At 43.0% G+C, this 27,590-nt stretch overlaps 1 protein-coding gene across 1 annotated transcript in view; it reads right to left on the bottom strand.

Annotated features, from left to right (window-relative positions):
* ascc3 (activating signal cointegrator 1 complex subunit 3) overlaps window positions 1-27,590 on the bottom strand; it is a 229,629-nt gene that overhangs the window by 33,808 nt on the left and 168,231 nt on the right. Inside the window, exons 29-36 of the mRNA XM_079692773.1 lie at window positions 24,158-24,295; window positions 21,437-21,557; window positions 19,042-19,174; window positions 17,001-17,126; window positions 10,258-10,369; window positions 10,036-10,170; window positions 6,468-6,692; window positions 2,677-2,828 (exon numbers count right to left, since the gene is read on the bottom strand). Coding sequence (XP_079548899.1) covers window positions 2,677-2,828; window positions 6,468-6,692; window positions 10,036-10,170; window positions 10,258-10,369; window positions 17,001-17,126; window positions 19,042-19,174; window positions 21,437-21,557; window positions 24,158-24,295 — 1,142 coding nt within the window. The remainder of the gene's footprint in view (window positions 1-2,676; window positions 2,829-6,467; window positions 6,693-10,035; window positions 10,171-10,257; window positions 10,370-17,000; window positions 17,127-19,041; window positions 19,175-21,436; window positions 21,558-24,157; window positions 24,296-27,590) is intronic.

The following is a 27,590-nucleotide window of genomic DNA, read 5'->3' as shown; positions in this document are numbered from 1 at the left end:
GCTGGTCTACCTGCATGTGCCATCCGACCTCTGCAGCTCATCCAGAATGCAGCGGCTCGTCTGGTCTTCAACCTTCCCAAATTCTCCCACACCACACCGCTCCTCCGCTCCCTTCACTGGCTTCCAGTAACTGCTAGAATCCACTTCAAGACACTGGTACTTGCGTACCATGCTGCGAATGGATCTGGCCCTTCCTACATCCAGGACATGGTTAAACCGTACACCCCAGCACGTGCACTCCGCTCTGCATCAGCCAAACAGCTCGCTGCACCCGCACTGCGAGGGGGACCCAAGTTCCCGTCAGCAAAAACACGTGGGTTTGCTATCCTGGCTCCAAAATGGTGGAATGAGCTCCCCATTGAAATCAGGACAGCAGAAAGCTTACACATCTTCCGACGCAAACTGAAAACTCATCTCTTTAGACTCCACTTCGAGCGATAAAATTACTAACAAAGCACTTATATACTAATAAAGGGCTGGCTTTCTAAATGCCAGTTGAGTAGCACTTGAAATGTTTGGCTCTATGAAACCTGATGTACTTATATGATTCTGTTTTCTTAAAGGTTGTATCTTCCTGGTCGAATGCACTTATTGTAAGTCGCTTTGGATAAAAGCGTCAGCTAAATGCAATGTAATGTAATGTAATGTCTCCGTTCAGATCCCGCGCTCTTTTGAAGTAGGCCAAGTTTCTCTGAACATGGAAGGGATGTTTGGTTTCCAAGTGCCTCTTCAGCTTGCTTGGAACCATGTTCGCATTAGCTAACTTCTCCCGAAAGACGACGCACTCGGGCTGAGGATTGTTGACATCTCCGGTCCAACTGAAGCCATAAGACAGGTAAATGTCATGATACTGTCTGCTTACAGTTTTTTTCCTCTTTTCTTTCGGTGGTGGGTTGTCGGCAGTCTCTGCACTGGTGGTTGGTGGTTTGCTCCGCACAAGAAAGCACTCCATTTTCCCTGTTGCGTGTTTCTCTGTTTTAATGTTGTCCTTCAGCCTTTGATGTGTCACGGTCTTATAATTCCCACCTGTGCAACTGCGTTAACAGCGAAATATGGGGTTCTGTGAGGATTTTTTTTTAAATAATTGTTTTTAGGTATAGAGTTTGCCTCTGTATTATGAAATGAGTGCATACAAAGTACTGATATAGTAAATAAAAAAATAATTATTTTTGTGTAGTTTTATATTGCAATAATAACGTATGGTTGTCACAAAATCCCACGGCACACCCGGACTTGCCTCACGGCACACCAGTGTGCCACGGCACACCGTTTGGGAACCACTGTTCTAAATAGTGGATGTTCTCACTCCACTCTGAATTTATGTGGCTGCTTTTTCTGCCCGACATGTTCGGGTCGACGGCGCCACGGCGAGGTGCCACAGGTCGGTGTCCCTCTTTATGAGAGGGGCTTTACGGCAGCATCCCCCTAGCACCCCGAGGGCTCCGGCTTGGGACCTGCCCCTGCTGCCGGATGCCCCATCATCTCCTCCCTTAGAGCCCTTAGGTGGCTGCCCACGAAGGCAGCATTTCTGCTGGCGATAGCCTCAGGGAAGCGAGTTGGGGAGTTACATGTCCTCTCCATAAACGATACATGCCCGAGGTGGGACTCTCAGGTGTTGCCCTTTGGGCAAATGTGGCATTCCTGCCCAGGGTCCTTCCACAAACCCACTTAAATCAGCCTGCCCAGCTGGCAAGCTTTGACATTCAGGAGAACGGCACGTCAAAGTTGCTGTGCCCTGTGGGTGCCCAAAGGGCGTATGTCGAGGCTACTGCCTGTATACGGCAGTAGGGGCAACTGTTGATTCTGCCATGGCGCCACTAAAGGAGGTTATGCCCTATAACCAGTGGCTGCCCCACTGGGTTGTCGATACCATCTCACAGGCTTACGGGGCCAGTGGCCGCCCCCTGCCATCGGGCTGAGATGCCGCTCTACAAGGATCATCTCAACATCTTGGGCTGCCCTGAGGGTGGTGCTCCTGGAGACCATCTACGCCGCGGCGTCGTGGGCATCTTCTGGCACATTCTCCAGTTATCATCAGGTTAATGTCGCCACTCCCCATTCTTTGGGCGTGGTCCTTTTGCTGAGCTCCGTTGCTTCCAGTGGTGAGCAAGGGCTTGGATTCTTCATGACATGGTTGGTATAGGTCATCCAGTGCTAAAGCACCGCGGTCAGTAGGGACGAAATAGAACGATAGTTACGGCTGTAACTACGGTTCTATGAGTCCCGGATGACCGCCAGAGTTTCCTGTCACTCAGAATTATTGTGTGCTCGCGAGAAGATTCTGGGAACAGATCCTCTGACGACACCGGCTGATGTAGCCGGTGTCACGTGGGTCACAGGGGACATTGTTGTTATTGGTACTCGAGCTGCGCATGTGCACGATGGACATATCCAGTGCTAAAGCACCACCTCTGCTGGTCATCCGGGACTCATAGAACCGTAGTTACAGCCGTAACTATCGTTGTTACAGCAGCCAGACCTTAAAGCTATGAGGCCTTAACTATATAACTATAGTCCTTAAGATGACATGTGAAGAAGCCGTTTCGGACTCTAATGAAACATGTTGTGTTGTTCACTGATGCTAATCACAGCTGGAGAACACTGACGCAGATTAGCCATGTAGCAGCTATCTACAAATCCTTGTGCAGTATTCAAGCTGTTCCTGATGTTGTGTACCTGAACAGATAGAGGTGCTGCTGTTCCACATGAGGCAGGGTCAGCAGGGGGGAGTCGTGCAGCCAGCGGCCCTGCACCACCATCTGCACCAGGTTACAGATACTGAGAGCGGCCACCAGCCAGCCTTCGTTAGCAGCTACATCCAGCATAGCCTGAGCACAGGAAACAGGAAGTATGACGTTAAAGAAAATCCTAAATGTAGTAAAAAATCGAAATAATCACTTGCCTTGTGATTTAATAATCCAAATGCCGATATCAATATTTCCCTAGAAAAGCCTCAGAATCAAGATATTTGAAATAAAAAACATTACAGTGGCACATGGCACAATCATTGAAAATACATATTTGAAAGTAGCATAACACACTTTAGCAGGAGACTCACTATCAGCCACATTGTAATAATAAAAAAGCATTTTGAAAACTGACTGTTATTCAGTGTTATTTAACACGCAACAACTTACAGTAACAAAGTGCTGGGGGGAAACGATTATTTTGAAAACGATTAATCGGGTGATTATTTCATCGATTAGTCGACTGATCTAACGGTTATTTTTCTGTTGTTCGATTTATAAAAAACACAATGTATCTCAAATAAATACCAAAAAACATTACTTCATTCATGACAACTGCGCACCAGCTTACGTGCAGCCCTGGCCTGGACATTGCTTGGCTCCGTTAGTTGACATACATTGATACTATAAGCTGACTAACATTAGTCTAATGTTATGTTTGACTCGTAAACGACCACAACATGAGTTAGCTCTCTGTGCAGTTTGTTCGTTCCGGGTTAGTAGCGGCTAGATAGCGGTGTTCTGCAGACGTAAACTAGCTACCATTCCATCCAAAATTAAATGCTGACAAACGTTAACTAACACACAGCTGGCGACGCTAGCTAGGTAGCTAACATTAACTACTAACCAACCAAGCACGAACAAACCGCACGGAGAGCTGTAAGATAGTTAGCACTACTGAAGTGCACAGAACTCAAGCTGCACAACACACTAGGGCTGTTCCTATTTATGAATATGCTTTTATATTGAAGGAGAGGTAGCGCTGTTGACAGGAAGTTGTTGTTGCTATGGAAACAACGTCACGGAGATTAACGGAGAAAAGTAATATCTACATATAAAGACGGAGAAAGTAAACGATAAAGTTTATGGTTAAGTGTTAGCACCCCCCGAACAAGCTCTTACGTTGATATTGGAGATTTCAATAAATTCAATTTGAAAGACCTAGGGCGAGATGTTTTTGTTTGGGGGCTTTTTGCAGGGCTTCGTGCGCAATCCTGTGAGGAGGAGGTGTTAGCCGTTTCAGTCTCCATAGTGTTTAAAGTGCGATTGCGAACTGCTTGTTGTTGTTTTGGGTGACCCACGTGTGTGTGGCGATGCGTCGACGAGGAAATATGTCGTCAACGATATTTTGAAGTCATCAATTAACATAACAATTATATATGATTATATGCCTTCATTGTTTAGTTTTTTTACACATTATACTTTTGATAACTAACAAAAAAAAATGGAATAATTTGAAAACCTAAGTTCTTTGTCATCACTCACCCTGCAGGGTTTACACTGAGTCCCCCCCCACCTTTAGGCCTGTTGTTGCGTAAAGCTTGGGGTTATGTTGGATTTTTGCCCCGATGTAATTCATCAATACATTTAGCTCTTTCTCTCTCCACCTGTCACAATCATCTGAGTCCATGTGTGTCATGTGTTGCAATTAGACACGCAAAGCCTAAGAGACAGAGTGTAGCTAATGCGGGGTTAGCTGACAGTCACGGACCAAATAAAGCCTTTCGGAAAGATTAATTCGCATTTTTCACATACTTTAAGTGATATGAACACATGTATAAAACTAATCAACTATAAAGAAAGTGGAGAGCAGTATCATTGTATTAAATGTTAGCAGCAGGACACCAGAGAAGTAACCACATCCATGATCCATGCAATATCACTGCCAGATACACAGCATGGAAAATCACAAGCACATGTACATATGCACACGCACAAACAGCCATCCTGAGCTGTGGACAATGGCTTGCAGACGTTAGGACATGGGCTTAACTTCAAACAGTACATACCAAGAACCGATAAACAGCAGCCAGCGCATCACACTTCTAACACAAAATAACCTGGATGGAGCATTGTAATGTATAATGTTTGTCATCAAGGTTACTCACTCATATAACCAACCACTAAGTGCTCAGTTGTGGAACACGTCCAGTCACAGTCACAACAGAACCCTTGTGGATGCCAGACAAAGATTCTGGGTTTTAGATGTAACCTCGGAGCATTTTGTTATTTATGAGATGGATCAGCAAGTTGAGCTACAAATCACCTACTAATGTTTAACATTCCCCTTTTTAATCTGCTTCATCTACAGCACAGCACCACTTCCCAACATGTGCTGTTTTCATGTGCAATGCATTATTCAAATGTATTAGTAATGTATTGTTCTTAACACTTTTTACGTCATGTTGATAAATGCTGCTGTTATTGGTTCTGAACTTGTTTTAATATTCTGCTTTAACCCTTTAGTTTTAGATATACAATGGAACTTTTATGAACTAAGAGTAATGCTTTTCGTCAAAGGTGTCATCAGGTTAGACCGCATATATACGATTCCTGCTTTTATCAGCAACTGGGAAGTTATTCTTGCAAATTATCCTATTTCAGTCATTTCAATTCTTGAACACATTCCATCACTAGCATTAGCATTAGCACCCTAGCATCACTTTTTTTTACCAACTTGCTGGTTTAAAGTCAGAATCCTGAAACCAGAATGTTTTGTACATAGCAGCATCAGGAATCATGCAGGATTGGATGTTAGAATAAAAAGTCACTGGTATTGATATAATACAAATGCAAATAAAAAACAAAAACAATATCATACATATTGTCACTTGCAGTTATGCCTGAATGCCCTAACACAGCAGTTTCTCCAGCCTGTTGAGTCAGTCAGTCTTTTGCAAGGCCACAGCTCAGTTTTCTACATGGTGAACCACCAGATCCTCCTCACCATCCTCCAAGAACAATCGGTTTCTAAATCTGCACTCTCCATGTCAACCTCCAATGTCAGGTACTGCACTTATTGGAGGAGATTCTGAGTCTCATCCTCGTAGCCTTACTAATGGAGTCCCTCAGGGATCTGTTGTTGGTCCCCTCTTTTCTCTTTACCGCAAGTCATTTTATTCTATTGTTCACTAAATGTCTGCATGTGCCTTCCAAACTCTAATATTCATTCAGAATAAAGCAGCCCTGCTGCTTGTCAACCTACCCAAGTTCTCACACACCTCCCCTCTGCAACATTCACTGGCTCCCAATGGCTGCTCCAATCCTATTAGAGACACCGGGACTTGCCTACCATACTATTGTTTAGATCTCTACACCCAGGACATGGCCAAACAGTACACTATATCCTGTCCACTACTCTCTGCATCGGCAAGGGGATTACTAATCCTTCAATACGAAGAGAAAAACTGCCGCTCTATAACGTTTGCTGTAGTTGCTTATTGTAGTCCACAATGGTGGAACACAATCCTAACTCTACACATCTTAAGACTGAAAATAAAATTGCTCTAACTCCCCCTTTGCACATACAAATAAAATATAATTCTCTATTTATTCCCGTTTTTAAATGTTGCACTTAAATAGGTTCAGCATATCTGATGTTTGATATTTGACATGCATTTTTTTGTTTTATCCTCACGGTTTTATTCTACCTTGTTTTGGATAAAACTGTCAGCTAGATGCATGTAACGTTATCAAGTGAGTCATTCGTTGGAGTCCTACCTGACAGACTCGCATGGTATTGTCCAGCACCGTCTTGGTGTCGGTGTTGTAGTCGCTGCATGGCAGCTGGGCGTGGCTGAAGTGGGCTTGCAGCAGCAAGTGGGTCTTGGTGTGGGCGCTGTCGTAGGAATGTGGGTTGACCTTCAGGGGGAGCTGCTGAGCCAGCTGGCTGTTCAGCTGGTCCTCATTGTGTCTGACGGGCAGCTCCGAAAACTCTTCTGCATCCTGTGAGACAGAGATCAAGAGTGAAACAGGAATTCTAAGGCATGTTGTGTTCAGGTCTTTTTAATCCAAGCATCTACACTTCAACAGCTGCTTTTACGTCCCTGCTCTTCTGGTTTTTTAAACTGACTGTTCCACTACCCCACAAAGACCATTAATGATTACCAAATTCTATTGTTATACCTTTTAAGATGTAAACAATGTCTCAAACTATGGTTTACTGAATAACTGCAGTGAATATACAAAGAATAGACCCTAAAAATGTCTTCCAAAATGAACATTGTGGTTGATTTGTGGGTGTGTACTATCTCCCTGTACCTTCATCTCTATGGCGGACATTTTTGACTGGGAACACCATAAGTGTTACAAAGTTCACTAAACCACAGATCAGCAGTTTTATATGTTTAATGCCTACTGTGGAGGATATCATAAGGTGTTGAGTCAATCAAATGTAAAACAGAATATCTATGATTGATGAAAGTATAAAATCGGTTAGATTTCACCCGAACACGACAGGAGGGTTCAACTACCTGATGATGAAACATCCACTTCACTTGTACTGCTTCAAGAGTTGGCACAATATTTTGATTTCTTCAAATTCTTTGATGTAAATGTCTGGAAACGCTGCACATTGATGACAGAGACACAATGAAACCCTGATGGTCACTGCATAAGTCAATTGACGCCAATAGTCCATCAACTTCCTCTTTGTACTAAGAGCGTGTTGCACCCTGTTTTTGCTTCCCATACAGAGAGATGCACAGACACGCGTGGCTCCTCTCTTCTAATTCACTTCAGTTGAACTTCGCCTAATGTAGTCCCATCAACTGACTTTGCTGGAGGCGTTTGTCATAGCGTCTCCCAGCAGGGACTGCCAGGACTCCATCCATCACTGACTCAAACCAGTGTTTCAAAAGCTAGGACAAGAAAAAAGACCTGCGCAGTGTGGGGGCTGGGACGAGGAATTGGAATAGGAATAATGTTCGAATAATTGATCTCTCAGTGTTGTTTTGCCTGGTATGGATGTTCTGGAGAGACTATAGATCTTCAAGCGGGCTTCATAAGCAACAAACACCCCACACCCTATGATAGTAGCTTTCACACAGACAGAGGAGGGAGAGAGTGATGAGGAGGAGGAGCTTTAAAGAACTATTTAGAGAGAAAACAGAGAGGTGGATGCACAAAAACCTAAATAAAAATTCCCCAAAACTTAAATAGACACATATATTACACACTAGCGTTGTTTCCTGTCATTGACTCCTTAGACAGTGTCCCCCCCTAATTTCTCAGAAATGCTACAGTTGTAAAACTGTACTGGTTTGCTAATTGCATAAATCAGTATAAAGCAAAATGCCAAAGCAGTTTGAAGACGTCTCTTTGGAAGGATGGACGGACGCAGAGATGTAGTGATGTATAGTTAGATTGTTGCAGCTATGTTTAAATGACTTGCATTCAAAAGTTAAGGTTTGGAAATGTATTTCAACGTAGAATATTATCTTCATAGTTAAACAAAAAGTGAATAATTGTAACTGAAAAAGCGTTTATCTGGTTGATCCAAACCACTTCATTTGGAGGTAAAGTATTGATAATGTCTGTAATAATACCTCAACGCAAAGTCTTAAACGAAGAATGAGAGGTCAAAGTTAAAGGAGTAAGGGGTCTTCATGGCAGTAGTATGGCTGATAATGGCCTACTCCACCTTTAGTGTGCCTTGTCTTCTTGTAAACAGATGGATTCACTGTGAGACAAGTTTAATTGTATGAATCAGAGGAGCAGGAAAGAAAAGAAAACAATGACTGAGTAGCAGAGGCCTCAGAGAGGGGGGGGAGGTGTGGGTGTTGCTCATTAGTGGCCACACTGCAGCAATTAGAGGGAGCTGGAGGACCATGCCGCTGCTAACACAGGGGGAGTGTGGAGGGAGGGGGTGGTGTCTATTCTATTGCAGCTTGTTGGGGTGGGGGGGCAGCCAGGTATGGCATACGTTGGTGTATTTCCAACTACATGTGTGCAGAGGAGAGTGATGTTTCTCAGAGTAGCCTCCCCTCCATATGTTGGCATCAGTATTGAAGTCAGCTTCAGCCCTGAAGACATTCAATGGACCCACAGCTTCATGGTAAATGCACACAACAAGAATACAAGCTTATTTACTTCGAAGACACAAGCAATAAACATATTTTGAAAAGGTCTGCTTTCTGTGGCTTCTGTTTACAGGAAGACAAGGCACACTAAAGTCTTTATATTTCTACTACAGGAAATATTAATTGCATAACTATTATTATTATTTAAATGTCGTTATGACAATCAGCAATGAATGTATCCTACTAAGAACTATAATGTGAGACTGATATGTCTTGTTCCTCTGTACATACAGTTCACTTATCAAAAGCACACCAAAAGCTCAAACCGGATTATGCTAGATTTCTGCTGCATGGTACATTATTTAAATATTTTATTTTAATTTGATTGGATATTATAAAAAATATCTTTTTACAAGACAAAATATTACTGCAGGTTTACCAACAATTATGGTTTGGTTTAACTTGTTGCTATGACATTTTTTAAATACTAGCTTTAAAATAATTGACCAAGTGAAGAAATGCACTATAAGTAATACGGATGTTCAAAGCAATTAGAAGCCATGAAAAAAAAGTAAGTCATCACCCCACTCAGAGAAAGATGTGAGACCACCATGTCTTGTGTTGACCCCCCCAATCCCAAGCAAGAGTGTGGATGACCTCACAGCCGGCTGGCTGAGGTCATTCAGTAAAGGCAGAGGACAAAGTATCACACCCACCCACCAGCAGGAGGAGAGCTAATGAAGCTCAGGCAAAGGTGCTAATTTGATAGGAGGGAGTAAAGTGTGTGTGTGTGCGCGTGTGTGTGTGTGTGTGTGTGTGTGTGTGTGTGTGTGTGTGTGTGTACGTGTGTGTACGTGTGTGTGTGTGTGTGTGTGTGTGTGTGTGTGTGTGTGTGTGTGTGTGTGTTTCCCTAAGGTATCTTGTATTCGCAAATGGCAAAAAAGAAAAATAATATTAGGGGACCGATCAGATATTCTCAGTAGAGTTCTAAGGAGTTACAAATGTATTCCTGTTTCACATGTAACTCCCTCTGGGGGGAACACAGGGATTTGAGCCTTTGCAGACCATTTGACATAAACCTACGTATATGACACGATACAGGAAAGGGAAAACCCTTAAAAGCATAATAGGGCCCCTTTAAACCTAAACTTCAGACCAATACACAAATGTGCTAACATACACAATTTTCTGTTGTAGATCTACATGAATCCCATAGGAGTGTAAGAAGGTGAGTGGTGACAGGAGGAGTGTGAGAGTGAGAGACTCACGGTGAGGACGGAGAGCAGCTCGTGGAGGGGCAGCTCGGCTCTCAGCCGCTCTTTGAAGGTGCGGATGGTCTGGTGCTTCAGGTAGTAGTAGGACGAGATGCGACCATAGGTCAGTGGCTCAATGGTCTGACCATCCTGGAGCATTAATGGGATTAACAATTAGAAAAATCAAAAAGTGAATCTTGTGTATATACAATATACGAACAACAAAATAATACAAACCTCTTTTATCTCTAAGCAGTAAGAGCACTCCAGGTCCCGCAGGCTTTTCTCCACCAGGTTGGACAGAAACTTGTTAATGGACTCGTGGCTGACGTCTTCTAGGTTGTAATAACTAAACAACACAGGAAATAGGGTCTTTGCAAAAACATTAATTGACCTGACAGTATGAGAAATACACAAGAAGGCCTGTTTGCCATTCTGAGTATGGTCTCAGCCAAATTGAGATTGTTTTACATGCTTCTTAGTTGCTTTTATCCCCCAATTTCCTTTAGATAGGGTGGCTTAAGAAGAATGAAATACTGTTTGACATATTCAAGATGTGCAGAGTTCAAGTACAGCTGTAGGTTGAACTCCACTGCTTAAATCATAACTGTGCTGACGGTGTTCACATGCACATCGCACAGTATCCTGGCTAACAGTTTGCATTTAACACCATACAGTGTTTTAGAAACCTGGAGGAGTCACATCACCAATGAACAGCCAAAATGTCGACAATTGCAAAACGTATTGATATAGGGGAGTGGATGATAAAGGGATTTAATGATCAAAAATACTCACAATATGTTGTCGAGAATTTACATTATTGGGATGATGTAAATATCATAGCATGAGCGACTACAAAAAGCTGTCTAACTCACTATCATAGGAGAGAAGTGAAAAAAGAGGACATTCTCAAGTAGGAAGGACAGAAGCCACAAACCCAGGGTTAAGTTATCATTTTACCACTTTGGGTCTCCCTGGTCCTAAAGTCTATCGTTTTCTTTAAGTGTTTTTGGTTAGATTACCAAAATAAGGTCTTAGGTTAACACAAACTGAAGAGATTTACACATTTTGTTCTATTGCAGGTCCACTGCAACTATTACTACTTTTAAATCCAGGCTGAAGACTTTTCTTTTTGCCGCTGCTTTTAATTGATATATTCATGTCTTAAACTGCACTGTAACTTTTTATTATCTTTGCTTTTAAATGAGTGTTTTTAAATGTCATTTTCAATAATGTTTCTTAATGCTCTTAATGTCTTTCATTTTTGTAAAGCGCTTTGAATTGCCTTTTTTTGAAAGGTGCTACATAAATAAACTTGCCTTGCCTTGCCTATGTTAACAAGTGACTAAACAAGACTGCTAGATGTCAACGAGTCAAACATTAGCCACCTTTAGCTTAGCGGTTGTGACACGCAGCCTTGTGACCGTGCTATAGTTCCTTTATAGCCTAACGTTAGCTTTTTACTTTAAAAATCATAAAGTGGTGTTAATATGTGGAGATTATCCTGCTGAACAAAACGTGTAGGTATCTAACACACACTGTAAATGTATCTGACACACACTGTAAATGTATCTAACACACACTGTATCTAACACACACTGTAAATGTATCTAAAACACACTGTATCTGTATATCTGTATGTTTGAGGCTATCTTTTGCAATATTCCGAAATCCAATGTAACAATTGCATTATTTTTTGTCTAGGGAGCCCTCTCCTCTGTGTTGAACTGACCATAACCCGCTCACCAGCTCCACAATAGAGGCAGGGATGGCAGGCAGTTATCAAATCTACAATATGTGTTACAAATATGTCTCCTTAAAAACAGTGTCTCAATCTCGAGTAAAGCTGCTCCAGAGCCACTATTTCAAGCATACTACGTCATCGAGTGCCGCCGAAGGACTGTTCCAATGTCCAGCATACTTTAATTTTTCCGAGTCCGGCGTACTTCGTTTGGAGAAATTTCAAGGCTGCACATGTGTAGACTCCGCGGTCTTAAAATCCCTACAATACGGACCAATTTCCCCAAATCTGTGGCGAAAAATTTAAGGCGGGGCCTCTCAGATGACGCACACCTGCACACTTGCTAGCCTGTTCCACTCTTCGTTTTCTGAATGGCAGGAGGTATTCTTGCCTCGCTTCTGAAGCAAGTGACTCGGAAGACATGTGCTACCAAGCAAGCGTACTCTACATTGAGAAACACCCAGTTACTGGTCAGTTAGCAAGGTAGTTAGCCTGGAAAGCAATTGTGACTTATATTAGCCTATTCCCGCCTAACAAGAACACCAATGATAAACACCTGTAGCATTAATCCTAGCCATTCTGGTTTTGACTACATCATCAAGATTTTCACATTTCTGTATTTCACAGGTATAATGAATAAAATGCACTGTCTCAGTTTTCCGTCGACCTTAACCAGGAGTTTGAACATTCTGAAGGACAGCAGGTGTCTCTATTTAAGTTATTTAAAAACGAGTCAGTACAAGAAGAAATATTATAAAAAGTGTTTTAAAAAAAAGATTCAAACACTGGCATTCTCCACTACTTGAAAAATAAAACAGAACTCTTCGTCCTCAACTGCTGAAGTAACTAAGTCAGTAAATAAATGTCAGATATGGTGATGCTAAGTAGTCAAATACATAATTGTAATACTGATGATTGGACCTTATTAGGGCCCAATGGAAAACTTAGATAAAATGGTAATTCAAATGTCACGACTGTATTTACACTGTTGCTGGTTAGAATCTGTACATGCTGCAGTGCTGTGCAGGAAAGCCACAGCTGAGAGAGAAAAGGCAGCCCTTGGCAGCAAATGGTTCCCAGGTTAGGCCGTTATTACCTGAAATAAGACAACCAGCAGCAAAATGGGTTCCATGTTCAGCACTGCCAACTAAGAGTTCCCACATGAGGCTCAGCAGAAATGTCATCAATACATTCTCCATTAGCTCATAATGTCAATAAGTATGCATGATGTGTACAATTCAAATAAAAGGAAACCAAAAGTTCCAATAACGGTGGTAGGAATAAATCCTTAAAGTAAGTTTGCAGGTGTGAAAAATCCCTGTGTGCATTTGTAATTTTAATATAGAAAATGTTTGAGTTAGAGATCGGTTGACAGAATGTTACTGGTGTTTCCTTTGTTGTGTAAGTGCCAGCTGGTTGCTCTCCAGTGTCAGTCAATGAGAATAACAAGTGGACCTTTGTCATGTGTTGTGGTTCTTGTAATATAGAGCATTGGTATGAGAAGTGAAGATGAAACACAGAGGCTGCTGGATTTACAGAAATGTGTGATATGTATGCAGCTGATTAAATACAAATACTTATGAGATTTAAATTTTTCTTGAATGCACTGTTAAATATTTTTAGAATCTCAGAAAAGTAATAACATCTATGGTAACGTCTTGTATTACGCCAGAATAATCATTACCTCTTAATGAAAACCATAACAAAATGCATTTCTTCTCTAATATACATTATCTAAACCAATGCAATGGTTTATATCGTGCAGTGTGCATGCTGTCATTTCCATCTATCCACCACTGACCAGGGTAATGGTAGCAGCAGGATTATTTAGGTCTCATCCATGTCGTCCAATTCCTCCAGAGGGCTGCCCCAACCACCTCCATGGAGTCATTTCAATGTGAGGGAAAAGCAGCTCTACGCCAAGCTCCTTTATAATGCCTGAGGCCTGCACCCAATGTCCAAATGGTAAATGGACTCCATGTATCTAGTGCTAGCAACTATCTACCTCCTGAGACACAGCCCCCCCGAGTGGGCACGTCCACCTTCCAATGAACATTCACCTCACTCACTTTTTTTGTTATTGTAAACAATGGTATTCTTTTTCAAACCTCATGACCATAGGTGAGCATTGGAGAGCAACCAATACACTGAGGACCTTTTTCTGTTGTGCAACCTACCCTCACTTGTGAACAAAACTCCAAGATATATAAACCATGAGTCATACTCCTTCTGTAAGTCTACTAAGAAATTCTACTCCAATGAACCCACGGTTTCCTGACTAAAAGTGTGGAGCAGTTTCAAGGAAAGAGCTGCATGCCATGGAGAGACCTCAGTGCACCGTCAATCTGAGGCTGTGTTTCTTGTCCAATGATGACAACAGTCCAAACACATTTACAATATTTTCTTGGCATTTAAATGGTAATATATCAGAATCAAATTATCTATTGTGCTAGCTCCACGGTTACACAAATCGTTTTTGTCCTCCATTTTGAATGTATAGGTGTAAATGTTGGGTAAGCAGTTTGTTTCAGTCTTCTTCTTTAACCCTCCTATTGTCTTCGTTCCCCCCCTTTACTTTGGTGTTCGCGGTCAAATTTGACCGGTCCTGTTTTAACTGCTATTACATTAACACAAAAACCATTAATCATCACCACATTTCATTTAACACCCTTTCAAACTGTAAATATTGTATCAGACTATTGTTATACATGAACAACTGCAGTAAATATACAAAGAACAGACAATGAACATGTATTGCGTGTGCCAGGTGTGATCCATGTGGGGGGATGGGCACATAAGACCGGGAAATGTGTCAAATTGTTCTGTGTGTGTGTGTGTTTGTGTGTGTGTGTGTTTGGGAGTGCCAGGTGTGATTTACACTGGGGGATTTGGCACATAAGGGGGGGAAAACATCTAGAGTATGTGTGTGTTTGTGTGTGTGTGTGTGTGTGTGTGTGTGTGTGTGTGTGTGTGTGTGTGTGTGTGTGTGTGTGTGTGTGTGTGTGTGTGTGTGTGTGTGTGTGTGTGTGTGTGTGTTATCTGATCTGGATGGTTACTAATTCCTTTTCTTTATGGCGGTCATTTTTGACTGGGAACACCATGGGTGTTACAAAGTTGACTAAATCATGCAAAGTTCAATGAAAGTGGTGATCAGCAATTTATATGTTCAAATGTCTACTGTGAAGGATATCATAAAGCCTTAATGCAATCGAATGTAAAACTAAAAAGTTATGATTGATGAAAGTAGTAAATCGGTCAGATTTGACCCGAAGACAACAGGAAAGTGTTAGGTTAAGTGAATATTGCTTCAATTAAAAGTATTGTTGTTTTTTTACCCCCAGAATCAGGGATTTAACACCTATAGGTGTGAACATAGTCTCAACATATTAATCAAAGAACTACACTCAAATGTAGCTTTAAATTGTACATTTAAATTGTAGGAAAAAAATCTAACGAATAGCCAAAGTGACAACCATTACATCATTGAACGGGTGGAGTGGGAAATCCGATTAAGGTCATTTCACAGTTGCCAGCATTATGCATGCAAATCTTTCAGAAACCACCTACTTCTTATATTACAATAAAACAAATTATATCTCCATGATCCCCATTCCACATCATTGACTGTGCAGGGGGAGCAGGGAGAGTAATCACAGTATCTGGAGGCAGCAATAGAGGCGCTGATGGTCAGATTTAATGTGTCTTTAATGGTTTCTTTCTTTCCCATCGCTCCACATGTTAACAGCACACTGTTCACCGTGCTGAATGTGTTTATTACTGAACACATTTCACAGATCTTTACTGGTGGCAGGGCCTGTCTGATTAAGTCATGGCCATTAGCATCATCACCATTAGGCTCCTGATGGCACAGCGAGTCAGCCTCGGACGTTTACGACACCCATGGGACACTGTGTCTGTGTGTGTGTGTGTGTGTGTGTGTGTGTGTGTGTGTGTGTGTGTGTGTGTGTGTGTGTGTGTCTGTGTGTGTGTTGTGGGAACCAAAGGCTGAAAGCAGTAGTGATGAATTAGCCGTTCAGATACAAACACAGCTGCATTGAGATAATGGATAATTCAGGGCAAAATACCTTATATTATTGGAAATGACATATGCTGAATTTAAGAGTGCCGGAATACAGCTGAAACAAAATATGTTTGACATACTGGAACCAAATTCAGTTTGGATGTAATAACCGGCCTGTAGGCTTTACTTTGTGTAAACTACAGGTTAACGATCAATAGCCTTTTATTCAATCAGAATCCAGCTGCAGGCACTGGTGTATAAAGAGAACTGGATACAGCGTTGGAGGCGGGGCCTCGTTTATTCCTATGACGGTTGCTCAGTGGGGCATGAAACCAAAATGACCTGACTCTCCAGAGCAAAAACGCCCTGGTTCTCCCAGGATCCTCTGGCAGTCTTTCACATCCATGCAGACCATAAAGCAGGTGCGTTTACATTTGACCAAACGCCGCCTCCCTGCCAATACATAACTGCAGCGTCACAGCCGGTCTTGGCTCAGACAAATGTATGGAGAGGGAATATAACTGTGCAGCAAATAGAAAGGGGTAGACTTGTACAAATGTTATACATGTTTGTTGTTTCACCTCACAGGGAGAAACAGTTCTGAGAGCTAGAGATGTGATATCAAAGGTCCTGGTCCCACTTTAAAGACAAGGAAGTTGTATTACCAGGTTTGGGGAATAGCAGATTACGTGTTACGAGATGATGTAATCATACAAAAAAACAGTGACCGTATTCCGTTACAGTTCTAATAAAGAAAGATCTAATCAGATTACTGGTATATTTTTTTATAAATGGGGATTACTGACAGGACCCTCCGACCCTATGTATCAGCATAGTCCTCACTAGCCAAAAGAATACCAGAAATGCTGTCTGAGGTTTTCCTCCAATCCTACAGCAACACTTGATCCTTTGTCATTGTTTTTCTTCTGTGTATTGATCTTAAATCCCAGCCTGATCTGAAGCTGAGTGTCAGCTTGCAGACCTGTGTTGGTGCGATCGTACTGCGAGGCCTCGGTCAGGGACTGAATGTAAATGTGGGATGACAGCCGTGCAAATACCAACAGGCTGGAATGTTCTGGAATGGTGTGTGTCTACACAGCAGATGTTTGACCGAAGAACATGGCACTTCTCTGAGCAGGTTGAGAGAGCAGGTGGAGAATGTGCATGTGTTTTTAGTTTTGAAGAGCATGCTCTGCTGCAGGGAGCAGGTTCCCTCACCTGGGGTTCATCACCAGCCGCCTGAAGAAGTAGGTCCAGGTGATGTAGTCCATGGCGTCCTGTTTGGAGGAGATGGTTCCTGCAGCCACCTCCGCATTCAGATGGTCTGGCAGCACACTGAGGAGGCTGGGGGGGGCACAGTCACACACTGATCACTTACAATCCACAGAGTGAATTATTAACCTGTCAAGATGTAATTTGAACTTTTTTGTATACAGAAATACATCTGTTACAGTAATTACACTGAACAAAAATATAAATGCAACACTTTTGTTTTTGCTCCCATTTTTCATGAGATGAACTCAAAGATCTAAAACATTTTCTATATACACAAAATAACCATTTCTCTCAAATATTGTTCACAAATCTGAAAAAATCTGTGATAGTGAGCACTTCTCCTTTGCCGAAATAATCCATCCCACCTCACAGGTGTGGCATATCAAGATGCTGATTAGACAGCATGCTTATTGCACAGGTGTGCCTTAGGCTGGCCACAATAAAAGGCCACTCTGAAATGTGCAGTTTTGCTTTATTGGGGGGGTCTGGGGGGGGCCCGAAAACCCTAGGGTTAAACCCTAACCCTAACCCTAACCCTAACATGTCACCCATCTCCTTCGCATAGAGTTGATCAGGTTGTTGATTGTGGCCTGTGGAATGTTGGTCCACTCCTCTTCAATGGCTGTGCGAAGTTGCTGGATATTGGCAGGAACTGGAACACGCTGTCGTATACGCCGATTCAGAGCATCCCAAACATGCTCAATGGGTGAAATGTTAGGGTTAGGGTTAGGGTTTAACCCTAGGGTTAGGGTTTAACCCTAGGGTTTTCGGACCCCCCCAGACCCCCCCAATAAAGCAAAAATGCACGTTTCAGAGTGGCCTTTTATTGTGGCCAGCCTAAGGCACACCTGTGCAATAATCATGCTGTCTAATCAGCATCTTGACATGCCACACCTGTGAGGTGGGATTGATTATCTCGGCAAAGGAGAAGTGCTTACTATCACAGATTTTTTCAGATTTGTGAACAATATTTGAGAGAAATGGTTATTTTGTGTATATAGAAAATGTTTTAGATCTTTGAGTTCATCTCATGAAAAATGGGAGCAAAAACAGAAGTGTTGCATTTATATTTTTGTTCAGTGTAGATTCTCTGGTGGATTGATGATAAAGAGCTAATTATTTGCTAATAATTCAGATTCATCTTTAATTCATTTTTCAAGCCAAATCCCAAAACAATTCTTACATGTGAATTCTTGCTGCCTTTTTCCTGTCTTAATATTGAAATAGAATATCTTAGGTTTTTGGACTAATGGTTGTATAACACAACATATTTGAAAAGGATACAGTACGTTGCACTCTGGGAAACTCTGATTGTTGCAGCCAAGCTCAAAGAATGAAAAGCTGTGAATATGTTTGACTTTAGTCTGGAACTCAATTCAATGTGTGGTCAGCAACTGTTTAATCAATTATTTAAATATCAAATGCCTCCTGAATGAAATACATTTCTTAGGAAATGTTAAGAAAAATGTTGCACAGTTGTTAATGTTTAGACGACATAGATTGAAAATAGAAAATAGGGGTTAACCCCCCCGCTTAAAAAACAAGATTATATTTCTCTTATCATGAAAGAAAAGACACTAGTGTGGTATCATTATTGTGAGTCAGGTATTGTTTCTGCACTGGCATTTCATTTTTAAAGAAGACCCTGCCCTACCAGTCGGTAAGGACACTATACTACATATACGTAAGTATGTAAACTGTTTATGGAGTGATTTCTATAATACAATCATGTTTTTTGTATAATGTGTCTCGTATTGTTTTTTGTTTTTTTATAGTACTCCATACCTAAACACATGTGGATTTAGATACTCCAAACATCTGACAAATCCTGAACCGTTATGTTTCTGTTCCATAATTCAATTGCCAGTGTCAGGTCAATATCAGCCTTTAAGGGATATCTCTCAAATAAGTGCTGTATAAGGTCCTGTCTGAATGCATGCATGACTGAACTGCAACACCACAATCCCAGAGACATTAGTGTTACCTGGACTCCACAGGGAACGGCTCATAGAGGAACTTCTTGTAGAAATCCTTCTTGATGTCATGGACGAGGATCACAGCTTTGCCCTGGTCATCAAACTGAGGCCGACCTGCTCGTCCCATCATCTGCAGAACATCTGCACACAGCACACAACCATCACATGTTCCACTGTTCTTTAAGGGTGCATTCACACCTAATAGTCCGCTTTCTGGTGCACACCAGACCACAGTTTGTTACATTGTTTCATTTTTCAGAAGTTTCGGTTTGCGTTCACAGGGCAAAATTCAAACGGACTATAAACTTTAAACACAAGTCATGTGCTCGGAAATGCTGTTCAACAATTGGTCAGACATTAAGGGGGTAAAGCGCAAATCCCTGCAATTTCTACCAGAGCCTCCGCCATGGAGCATCTGCACTTTCGGCAGGTTATTCTCATGCTGCTGTTAATCTGGAGATCAACAGACACTAGCGGCCCGCGCATATGATTATATAATCACACAACGTCCGTCAAAAAACATTAAAACACATAATGAGAGACGTTCTGCAGTAAGGAGGGGCGTTTCACCGTCGACATGTGTTCTTACTTTTATGTAGCTGACGGATAATTTTTACTTTACACAACACTGTTCAACACTTCATTCTGCTTCAGCAACAACCGCGGATGTCTTGAAAGACTCTTTCGCTAAAGATTTTGAAGATATCCACGTTCTTGTGACCAAGCCCGCCTTAACCTGCCATCAGGCCCTGGGGCTGATAGTTTTTGTAGGCCCCCTATTTAAACAACAAATCAAAGTCATTTATAGCCTCGGCAGGCTCTGTGATCGCACTTCTCCACTCTGCTCTACACGCGCCTGGTCCTCTCCTCCATATGAGTGACGTATCGGGCCTCCCTCATGTATTTGTCCGGTTGCCGTTGGCTCCCCTCCACGTAGCAAGTCCTCGTCGTCCTCTCCATCTCCTCCAACAGATAATGTCCCTCCTGTCTGTTTTTCCTCTCCCGCTACTCCATCGCTATCAGAACCAGACGGCCTACTTGTCTCCGAGGCCCCGCGGCCGGCACCGCTACCGCTCGGTACAGAACTCATCTGTCCTTCCTCCTCATCCTGGCCTACAGGTTTAAAATAACCTGTAAGCTTCGGCATTTTTTGTAATAGCTGCTTGTCTCGAAACTCCTTTTCCCTCAACAATTTCCTTTTCCGAGCGCCACTCAAACTTTTTCTTCACTCAATCACTCGCAATTTGAATAAGTCACATGTGAAACATATTCTCATTCTGACGTGTGTGTGTGTTTGTGTATATTTGCGTTTGTGTGTATTGTGTTTGTTTCCCGGGGACAACCCTCACGAGAAACATCGGCTGTTGTTATGCCTGCTGTGACGTTACGTTACTCCGTTCTCCGCTTGTAATTATGCCGTTACAAGCTTCAAAGTTGTATTTATCATCTGAATTTACCGAAACAAGTTTAATATTCTGAAAGCCAAGACTTTGTTTTTTTAAAATCAGATGAAAACAAACTGTAACGGACCTTGCTGTGTTATCTATCATTACTCTACGTCTTACAATAATAATTTCAGTGGAGGGAGGGGGGCGGCGCTGTGGAACAGCAGAGTGGCGAGGGAGAGCTGTCGTCTTCCCTTTACAAGATTCAAAAATGTATTTATCGTGTGATTTTGGAAATGAAAGTTTCCTATTCTGAGAGCCAAGAATTTGTTTATTTAAAAAAAAAAAAAAAACACCCAAAATAAAAAAAAAAGATTTTTTTTTATTTTTTTAAAAAAAAATTATTGGCTCATGATAGGCCCCCGATCTCCGTAGGCCCCTGGGCTTCAGCCCAGGTCAGCCCGTGCATTAAGGCGGCCCTGCTTGTGACACGTAAATAGTACGCTTCCTATGTTTTGGTGCGGACTGCGTTCACACCAGCAATGAACCGCTCCAGAGTTCGCAAGCAAGCGCTCCCAGACCACCTATTTTAGCGGGTTGTTTAGTTCACTTAAGAGGTCTCGGACTGTGTTCACACCGACCCAAAGGAACCCCACCAAGCGGCTAAAATCACCAGGGTGCGATTCAACCGGACTATAAAAGGCAGGTGTGAACGCACCCTTAATCAGCTGCAAGAGAAGTAATACCAGTTCTCGTTGTTGTCACTTTTCCAGGGCTTGAAATCCTCCAAGAGGTAAGGTTTTTAACATGTGACTCAGTCTGTTTTAAATGTGATTATTTAAATGAATGTATATATAATGGCGAGGTGAGACAATTGTTATGTTGGCAAACAAAGGGAATTATCCCTTTAAGTTCCATGAATGGATAATTCACTACATTGTAATCATTTTGAACATTCTTTATTTAACGGTAGATTAAAACAAACTGTAGATACCAATGAGAGAATGTCTAGCTATACCTGTAATGGGGTAGTCCACATAGCGCCTGGTTTTGCCATCGTAATATTCCGTTCCCTTGACGACCACCAGGTGAGCAGGGAAGTTCACCCCCCAGGCCAGAGTGCTGGTGGCTATCAGAACCTGAGAGAAGGGGAGAAATTATACAACATAGACACATTCACTTAATTACATGAACAATATACAAGAAATTAAACTCATACAGAATGTTTTAAAAAACTAGTGTAAAATTAAGTAACATCAACTTTGAGGAAAACGTTGGAATATGGGTAAAATGGGAATGTATATGCAGTTGCATCTATAATAGCTAAATGCTAATCAAATCACTCTGCTCTAGTGTGTAGGTAACAGTCTGCATAAGGCCTCATCGTCCCCCCTGTCTCGGATCATGCAAATCTTTTATAACATTAGACATTTCTTAACATCAATAGGTATGTGCAGCACTGATGGAGGTGTGTGTACAGTAGTGATGGGGGCATGTGTATAGTGGTGATGGAGGTGTGTGTACAGTGGTGATGGAGGTGTGTATACAGCAGTGATGGAGGTGTGTGTACAGTGGTGATGGAGGTGTGCGTACAGCAGTGATGGAGGTGTGTGTACAGTGGTGATGGAGGTGTGTGTACAGTCGTGATTGGAGGTGTGTATACAGTGGTGATGGAGGTGTGTGTACAGTGGTGATGGGGGTGTGTGTACAGCAGTGATGGGGGTGCGTGTACAGCAGTGATGGAGGTGTGTATACAGCAGTGATGGAGATGTGTGTACAGTAGTGATGGAGGTGTGTGTAAAGTGGAGATGGAGGTGTGTGTACAGCAGTGATAGAGGTGTGTGTACAGTAGTGATGGAGGTGTGTGTACAGCAGTGATGGAGGTGTGTGTACAGTGGTGATGGAGGTGTGTATACAGCAGTGATGGAGGTGTGTGTACAGCAGTGATGGAGGTGTGTGTACAGTGGTGATGGAGGTGTGTGTACAGCAGTGATGGAGGTGTGTGTACAGCAGTGATGGGGGTGTGTCTACAGTAGGAGGTCTACCTGGATCTTGCAGTTGACAAACAGCTCCTCCACGGTCAAGGTTTGTGTACAATAGTGATGGGGGTGCGTGTACAGTAGTGATGGAGGTATGTGTACAGTGGTGATGGGAGCATATGTACAGTGGTGATGGAGGTGTGTGTACAGCAGTGATGGGGGCATGTGTACAGTGGTGATGGAGGTGTGTGTACAGCAGTGATGGGGGTGTGTGTACAGTAGGAGGCCTACCTGGATCTTGCAGTTGACAAACAGCTCCTCCACGGTCAAGGTGTGTGTACAATAGTGATGGGGGTGTGTGTACAGTAGTGATGGAAGTATGTGTACAGTGGTGATGGAGGTGTGTGTACAGTGGTGATGGAGGTGTTTGTACAGCAGTGATGGGGGTGTGTGTACAGTAGTGATGGAGGTGCGTGTACAGCAGTGATGGAGGTGTGTGTACAGTAGTGATGGAGGTGTGTGTACAGTAGTGATGGAGGTGCGTGTACAGCAGTGATGGAGGTGTGTGTACAGTAGTGATGGAGGTGCGTGTACAGCAGTGATGGAGGTGTGTGTACAGTGGTGATGGAGGTGTGTGTACAGCACTGATGGGGGTGTGTGTACAGCAGTGATGAAGGTGCGTGTACAGTAGTGATGGAGGTGCGTGTACAGCAGTGATGGAGGTGTGTGTACAGCAGTGATGGAGGTGTGTGTACAGTGGTGATGGAGGTGTGTGTACAGCAGTGATGGAGGTGTGTGTACAGTGGTGATGGAGGTGTGTGTACAGTAGTGATGGAGGTGTGTATACAGCAGTGATGGAGGTGTGTGTACAGCAGTGATGTTGGTGTGTGTACAGTGGTGATGGAGGTGTGTGTACAGTAGTGATGGAGGTGTGTATACAGCAGTGATGGAGGTGTGTGTACAGCAATGATGGGGTTGTGTGTACAGCAGTGATGAAGGCGCGTGTACAGTAGTGATGGGGGAAGTTGTACAGTGGTGATGGAGGTGTGTGTACAGTGGTGATGGAGGTGTGTATACAGCAGTGATGGAGGTGTGTGTACAGTGGTGATGGAGGTGTGCGTACAGCAGTGATGGAGGTGTGTGTACAGTGGTGATGGAGGTGTGTGTACAGTGGTGATGGAGGTGTGTGTACAGTGGTGATGGAGGTGTGTGTACAGTGGTGATGGAGGTGTGTGTACAGCAGTGATGGAGGTGTGTGTACAGTAGTGATGGAGGTGTGTGTACAGTGGTGATGGAGGTGTGTGTACAGTGGTGATGGAGGTGTGTGTACAGTGGTGATGGGGGTGTGTGTCCAGCAGTGATGGGGGTGCGTGTACAGCAGTGATGGAGGTGTGTATACAGCAGTGATGGAGATGTGTGTACAGTAGTGATGGAGGTGTGTGTAAAGTGGAGATGGAGGTGTGTGTACAGCAGTGATGGGGGTGCGTGTACACAGCAGTGATGGAGGTGTGTGTACAGCAGTGATGGAGATGTGTGTACAGTAGTGATGGAGGTGTGTGTAAAGTGGAGATGGAGGTGTGTGTACAGCAGTGATAGAGGTGTGTGTACAGTAGTGATGGAGGTGTGTGTACAGCAGTGATGGAGGTGTGTGTACAGTGGTGATGGAGGTGTGTGTACAGTAGTGATGGAGGTGTGTATACAGTGGTGATGGAGGTGTGTGTACAGCAGTGATGGGGGTGTGTCTACAGTGGGAGGCCTACCTGGATCTTGCAGTTGACGAACAGCTCCTCCACGGTCTTCCTGTCCCTTTCGTGCAGGCCTGCATGATGCATGCCGATCCCGAAGGCCAGCGTCAGCTTCAGGTTGGAATCCCTCACTGTGGCAATGATCGCCTCAATCTACACACAACGAGGACACAACAGACAGACACAAAGCCAATGAGAAACTGACTGAGAGAAGGTGCCATGTACAGTGACACAGGGACAGGGCTGAGGGAAACTCCAGGGTTGCGTTCCGATAATCCAAAAATCAGCTCCTAAATTCTAACCCTATCTCCTATCCCTTGACCTCTGAGTGAAACGTCACGGGGTTAAGGGATAGTGGATAGGAGAATTCAAAAGGATTTAGGAGAAGAGACTGCGGTACTTTAGAGAATCCGAATGCACTTTCACTATCTGACGTGTTTATGATGCGCCAGCGGACGTCATTGTGAGCGTCTGCTGCTGTGGTGAAACTATGGAAACTACAGTGTTCTATACAATGGACTACATGGATGTTTAATAAGAACGAGGGACTCATCTAGAGACTCTGCACAGTGCTCTGATGCTGTTGTTTTATGCTTTATGAACGTGGACAACAGAGAAACATATTCTTCATGACCAAAGTTGGAATTGAAATAAAAAAGGAAAGTGAAATTTATGCTAGTCACCCTCTCCCTCCGGTCCACATTAATACAAATGATCCCATACTGTATGTATGATTGTATAAAAATATCTTAAAATCTATACAAATGTATTTATTATAAACGTTAGTCTTTAACACCTATCACTGTGTATATCACCATTCAAACATATTTTAAAAGTTGAACAAACCCCACACAGCTCAGTGAAATGTTGACTTTATTTGATCATTTCAGTAAAAACTAACTTTCATATTTCTCTTTTTGATTATAATACTGATGAACGTTCAAAACAAAGCACTTTGGCAATTTACCACATACGTTTTAAAATGCTTAATAAGCACCGTAACTTTCATGATATAATTTCTCCATCATAATCGTTTGTTTCCGTGAACGGCCGACTGTTGTGTGACGCAAATGCTGCGGCTGCAAGGCATTGTGGGGCAGCATTTTCTCCTCTCCTTTCGGTAAGGGAGGTCCAGTGGTTCCTAAGCTAAAGGAGGTTATTAAGGAGGTTTGAAACCTCCTTTCCTTTCATTTGGAGAATTGGAACGGCACTTAACATTGCTGCCAATGACGTACTTCCGGGTCATTTCACTTGGTTAGGAAGGTTCCTAAGCTAAATGGACTATTGGAACGCAACCCTGGTCTGAAAAGTGGAGCAACGTGGAAGTCTGGCTGTATATGAGAAAAGGACCCTGCTCCTCACTTGATTAATCAATCGATATCTTGGTTTCTTCTTTTCTAATGTCAGATTGTTCTGTTGTCTTAGTAATACACTTCAGTAAAAAACATCTTATTGATATTTAGTTTCCCTTGTAATCCAAAAGTTACTGAAAGTAATCAAGTTACATTTATTTTATATTTTGATACTCAGATTAAGTTCCTTGAATTTGTTACAGGTAGCTAGTATTTGTAACACAATACATTTTTAAAGCCTCCCAACACTGGATATGAGAGTAAGAAAATGGAAGAGTAGAGATATTCCCCAAGGAAAAGAGCTGGGGTTTGTGGCAGAGGAAGAAAGAGCTGTCAGGTCGGGGGGGTTCGAGGCAGTGGGGGACCCCCGCGGAGAGTTAAGCAGCTCTGTCCAGAGGCCTGTCAGTCAAGCAGCAGGGCGCAGAGCTGCTACACGGCCCAGCACAGAGAAGCAGCGGGCGGCAGCATGTGTCAGCGGAACACACAGAGGCCGGACACACGCACGCACGCACGCACGCACGCACGCACGCACGCACGCACGCACGCACGCACGCACGCACACGCACACACACACACACACACACACACACACACACACACACACACACACACACACACACACACACACACACACACGGGTATAAGACGGCACATTTGCTCCGAGTCAGTGCATCTGCAAGGTTCCATACAGTATGTATGTATGTAGCATTTTTAAACTTGAATAATTCAAAGTAGTGATAACGCTGCATGTACTGTATACCTATAGTGACCAGAGGAGCACATAGCAAATAATAGCATTATAAAATTAGGCATTGTTTCCTAACCCTGTATGGAGATATAAACAATGGTCCTTTGTGCCACAACAAATATGGATGAGACTGAACACAGCTCAGTGATGCTTTGCCATGTTGTTTGTTTATGGAAATCGCAGTATTCCTGACTCAAAAATGCTGATTATATATTAAAAGTCTCCATGAAGCACATCCTCTTTAAACTAACTTAAAGTAAATGTAGACGCATTAAACAGTGGTTAACATACACTTTAAGATCTATGTGTTTTTCAGGGAAAATGGTCCCCATCAATATGCTGCAACTTTTTAATCGTGTACTTTCAGCTCAATAAAAGGTCTTAAAGATGTTCATTATACACAAAGTATATGAACAAAGCATCAGTTTGCCAAGGAGAATGTCCAATATGTTATGTGCAAAGTTAACATTTTGGCCTGACGATAGCTGGTTCTCAATAATAATAATAATAATGGCTTTAATTTATAAAGCACTTCATATTTGCATTCAAATCCCGAAGTGCTAACATCGTAAAAAGAATAAAAAGCAATAAATAAAAATAAATAAGTAAAAAGAATAAAATAAGATAAAAGGGTGATAATAAAAACCTCCACGGTCTGTGATGCTCTCATGTGGTCGGGGAGAGCGTTCCACAGACTGGGGGCAGCCGAGCAGAAGGCCCGGTCTCCCATGGTACGGAGCTTAGTCCTCGGGGGTTTGAGGAGGTTTGAGTTGCTGGAGCGGGTGGTCCGCACGGAGGTAAGGGGGGTGAGGAGTTCCTTGAGGTATGGAGGGGCTGTTCCATAGATACACTGGTGTGTGAGGACGGAGACCTTGAATTCGATCCTCAATTCCACGGGGAGCCAGTGTAGTGATTTCAGGATGGGGGTGATATGATCATATTTGCGCACCCTCATCAGGATCCTAGCAGCGCTGTTCTGGATGTACTGGAGCCTCTGGATGCTTTTCTTAGGGATCCCGATGAGGAGTGCATTGCAGTAGTCCAGCCTTGAGGAGACAAAGGCGTGGACTAGCTTTTCCGCGTCAAACAGAGTGAGTGAGGGGCGGAGTTTGGCGATGTTCCTGAGGTGATAGAAGGAGTTTTTGCACAGCTGTTTAATGTGGGCCTCAAAGGTCAGATGGGCGTCCATTTTCACACCCAAGTTGGTGACTGTTGAGGAGAGGGTAATGTCCTGGCCGGAGAAGGTGATGGTCGTGATGGTGGATGACCGAACCTGATGTGGGGTGCCAACTATAATGGCTTCGGTCTTGGAGCTGTTGAGTTTCAGGAAGTTTAGCTTCATCCACGC

Source organism: Notothenia rossii (assembly GCF_949606895.1).
Source record: "Notothenia rossii genome assembly, chromosome: 7".
NCBI lineage: Eukaryota > Metazoa > Chordata > Actinopteri > Perciformes > Nototheniidae > Notothenia > Notothenia rossii.
This window is presented reverse-complemented; position numbering and strand designations above follow the sequence as displayed.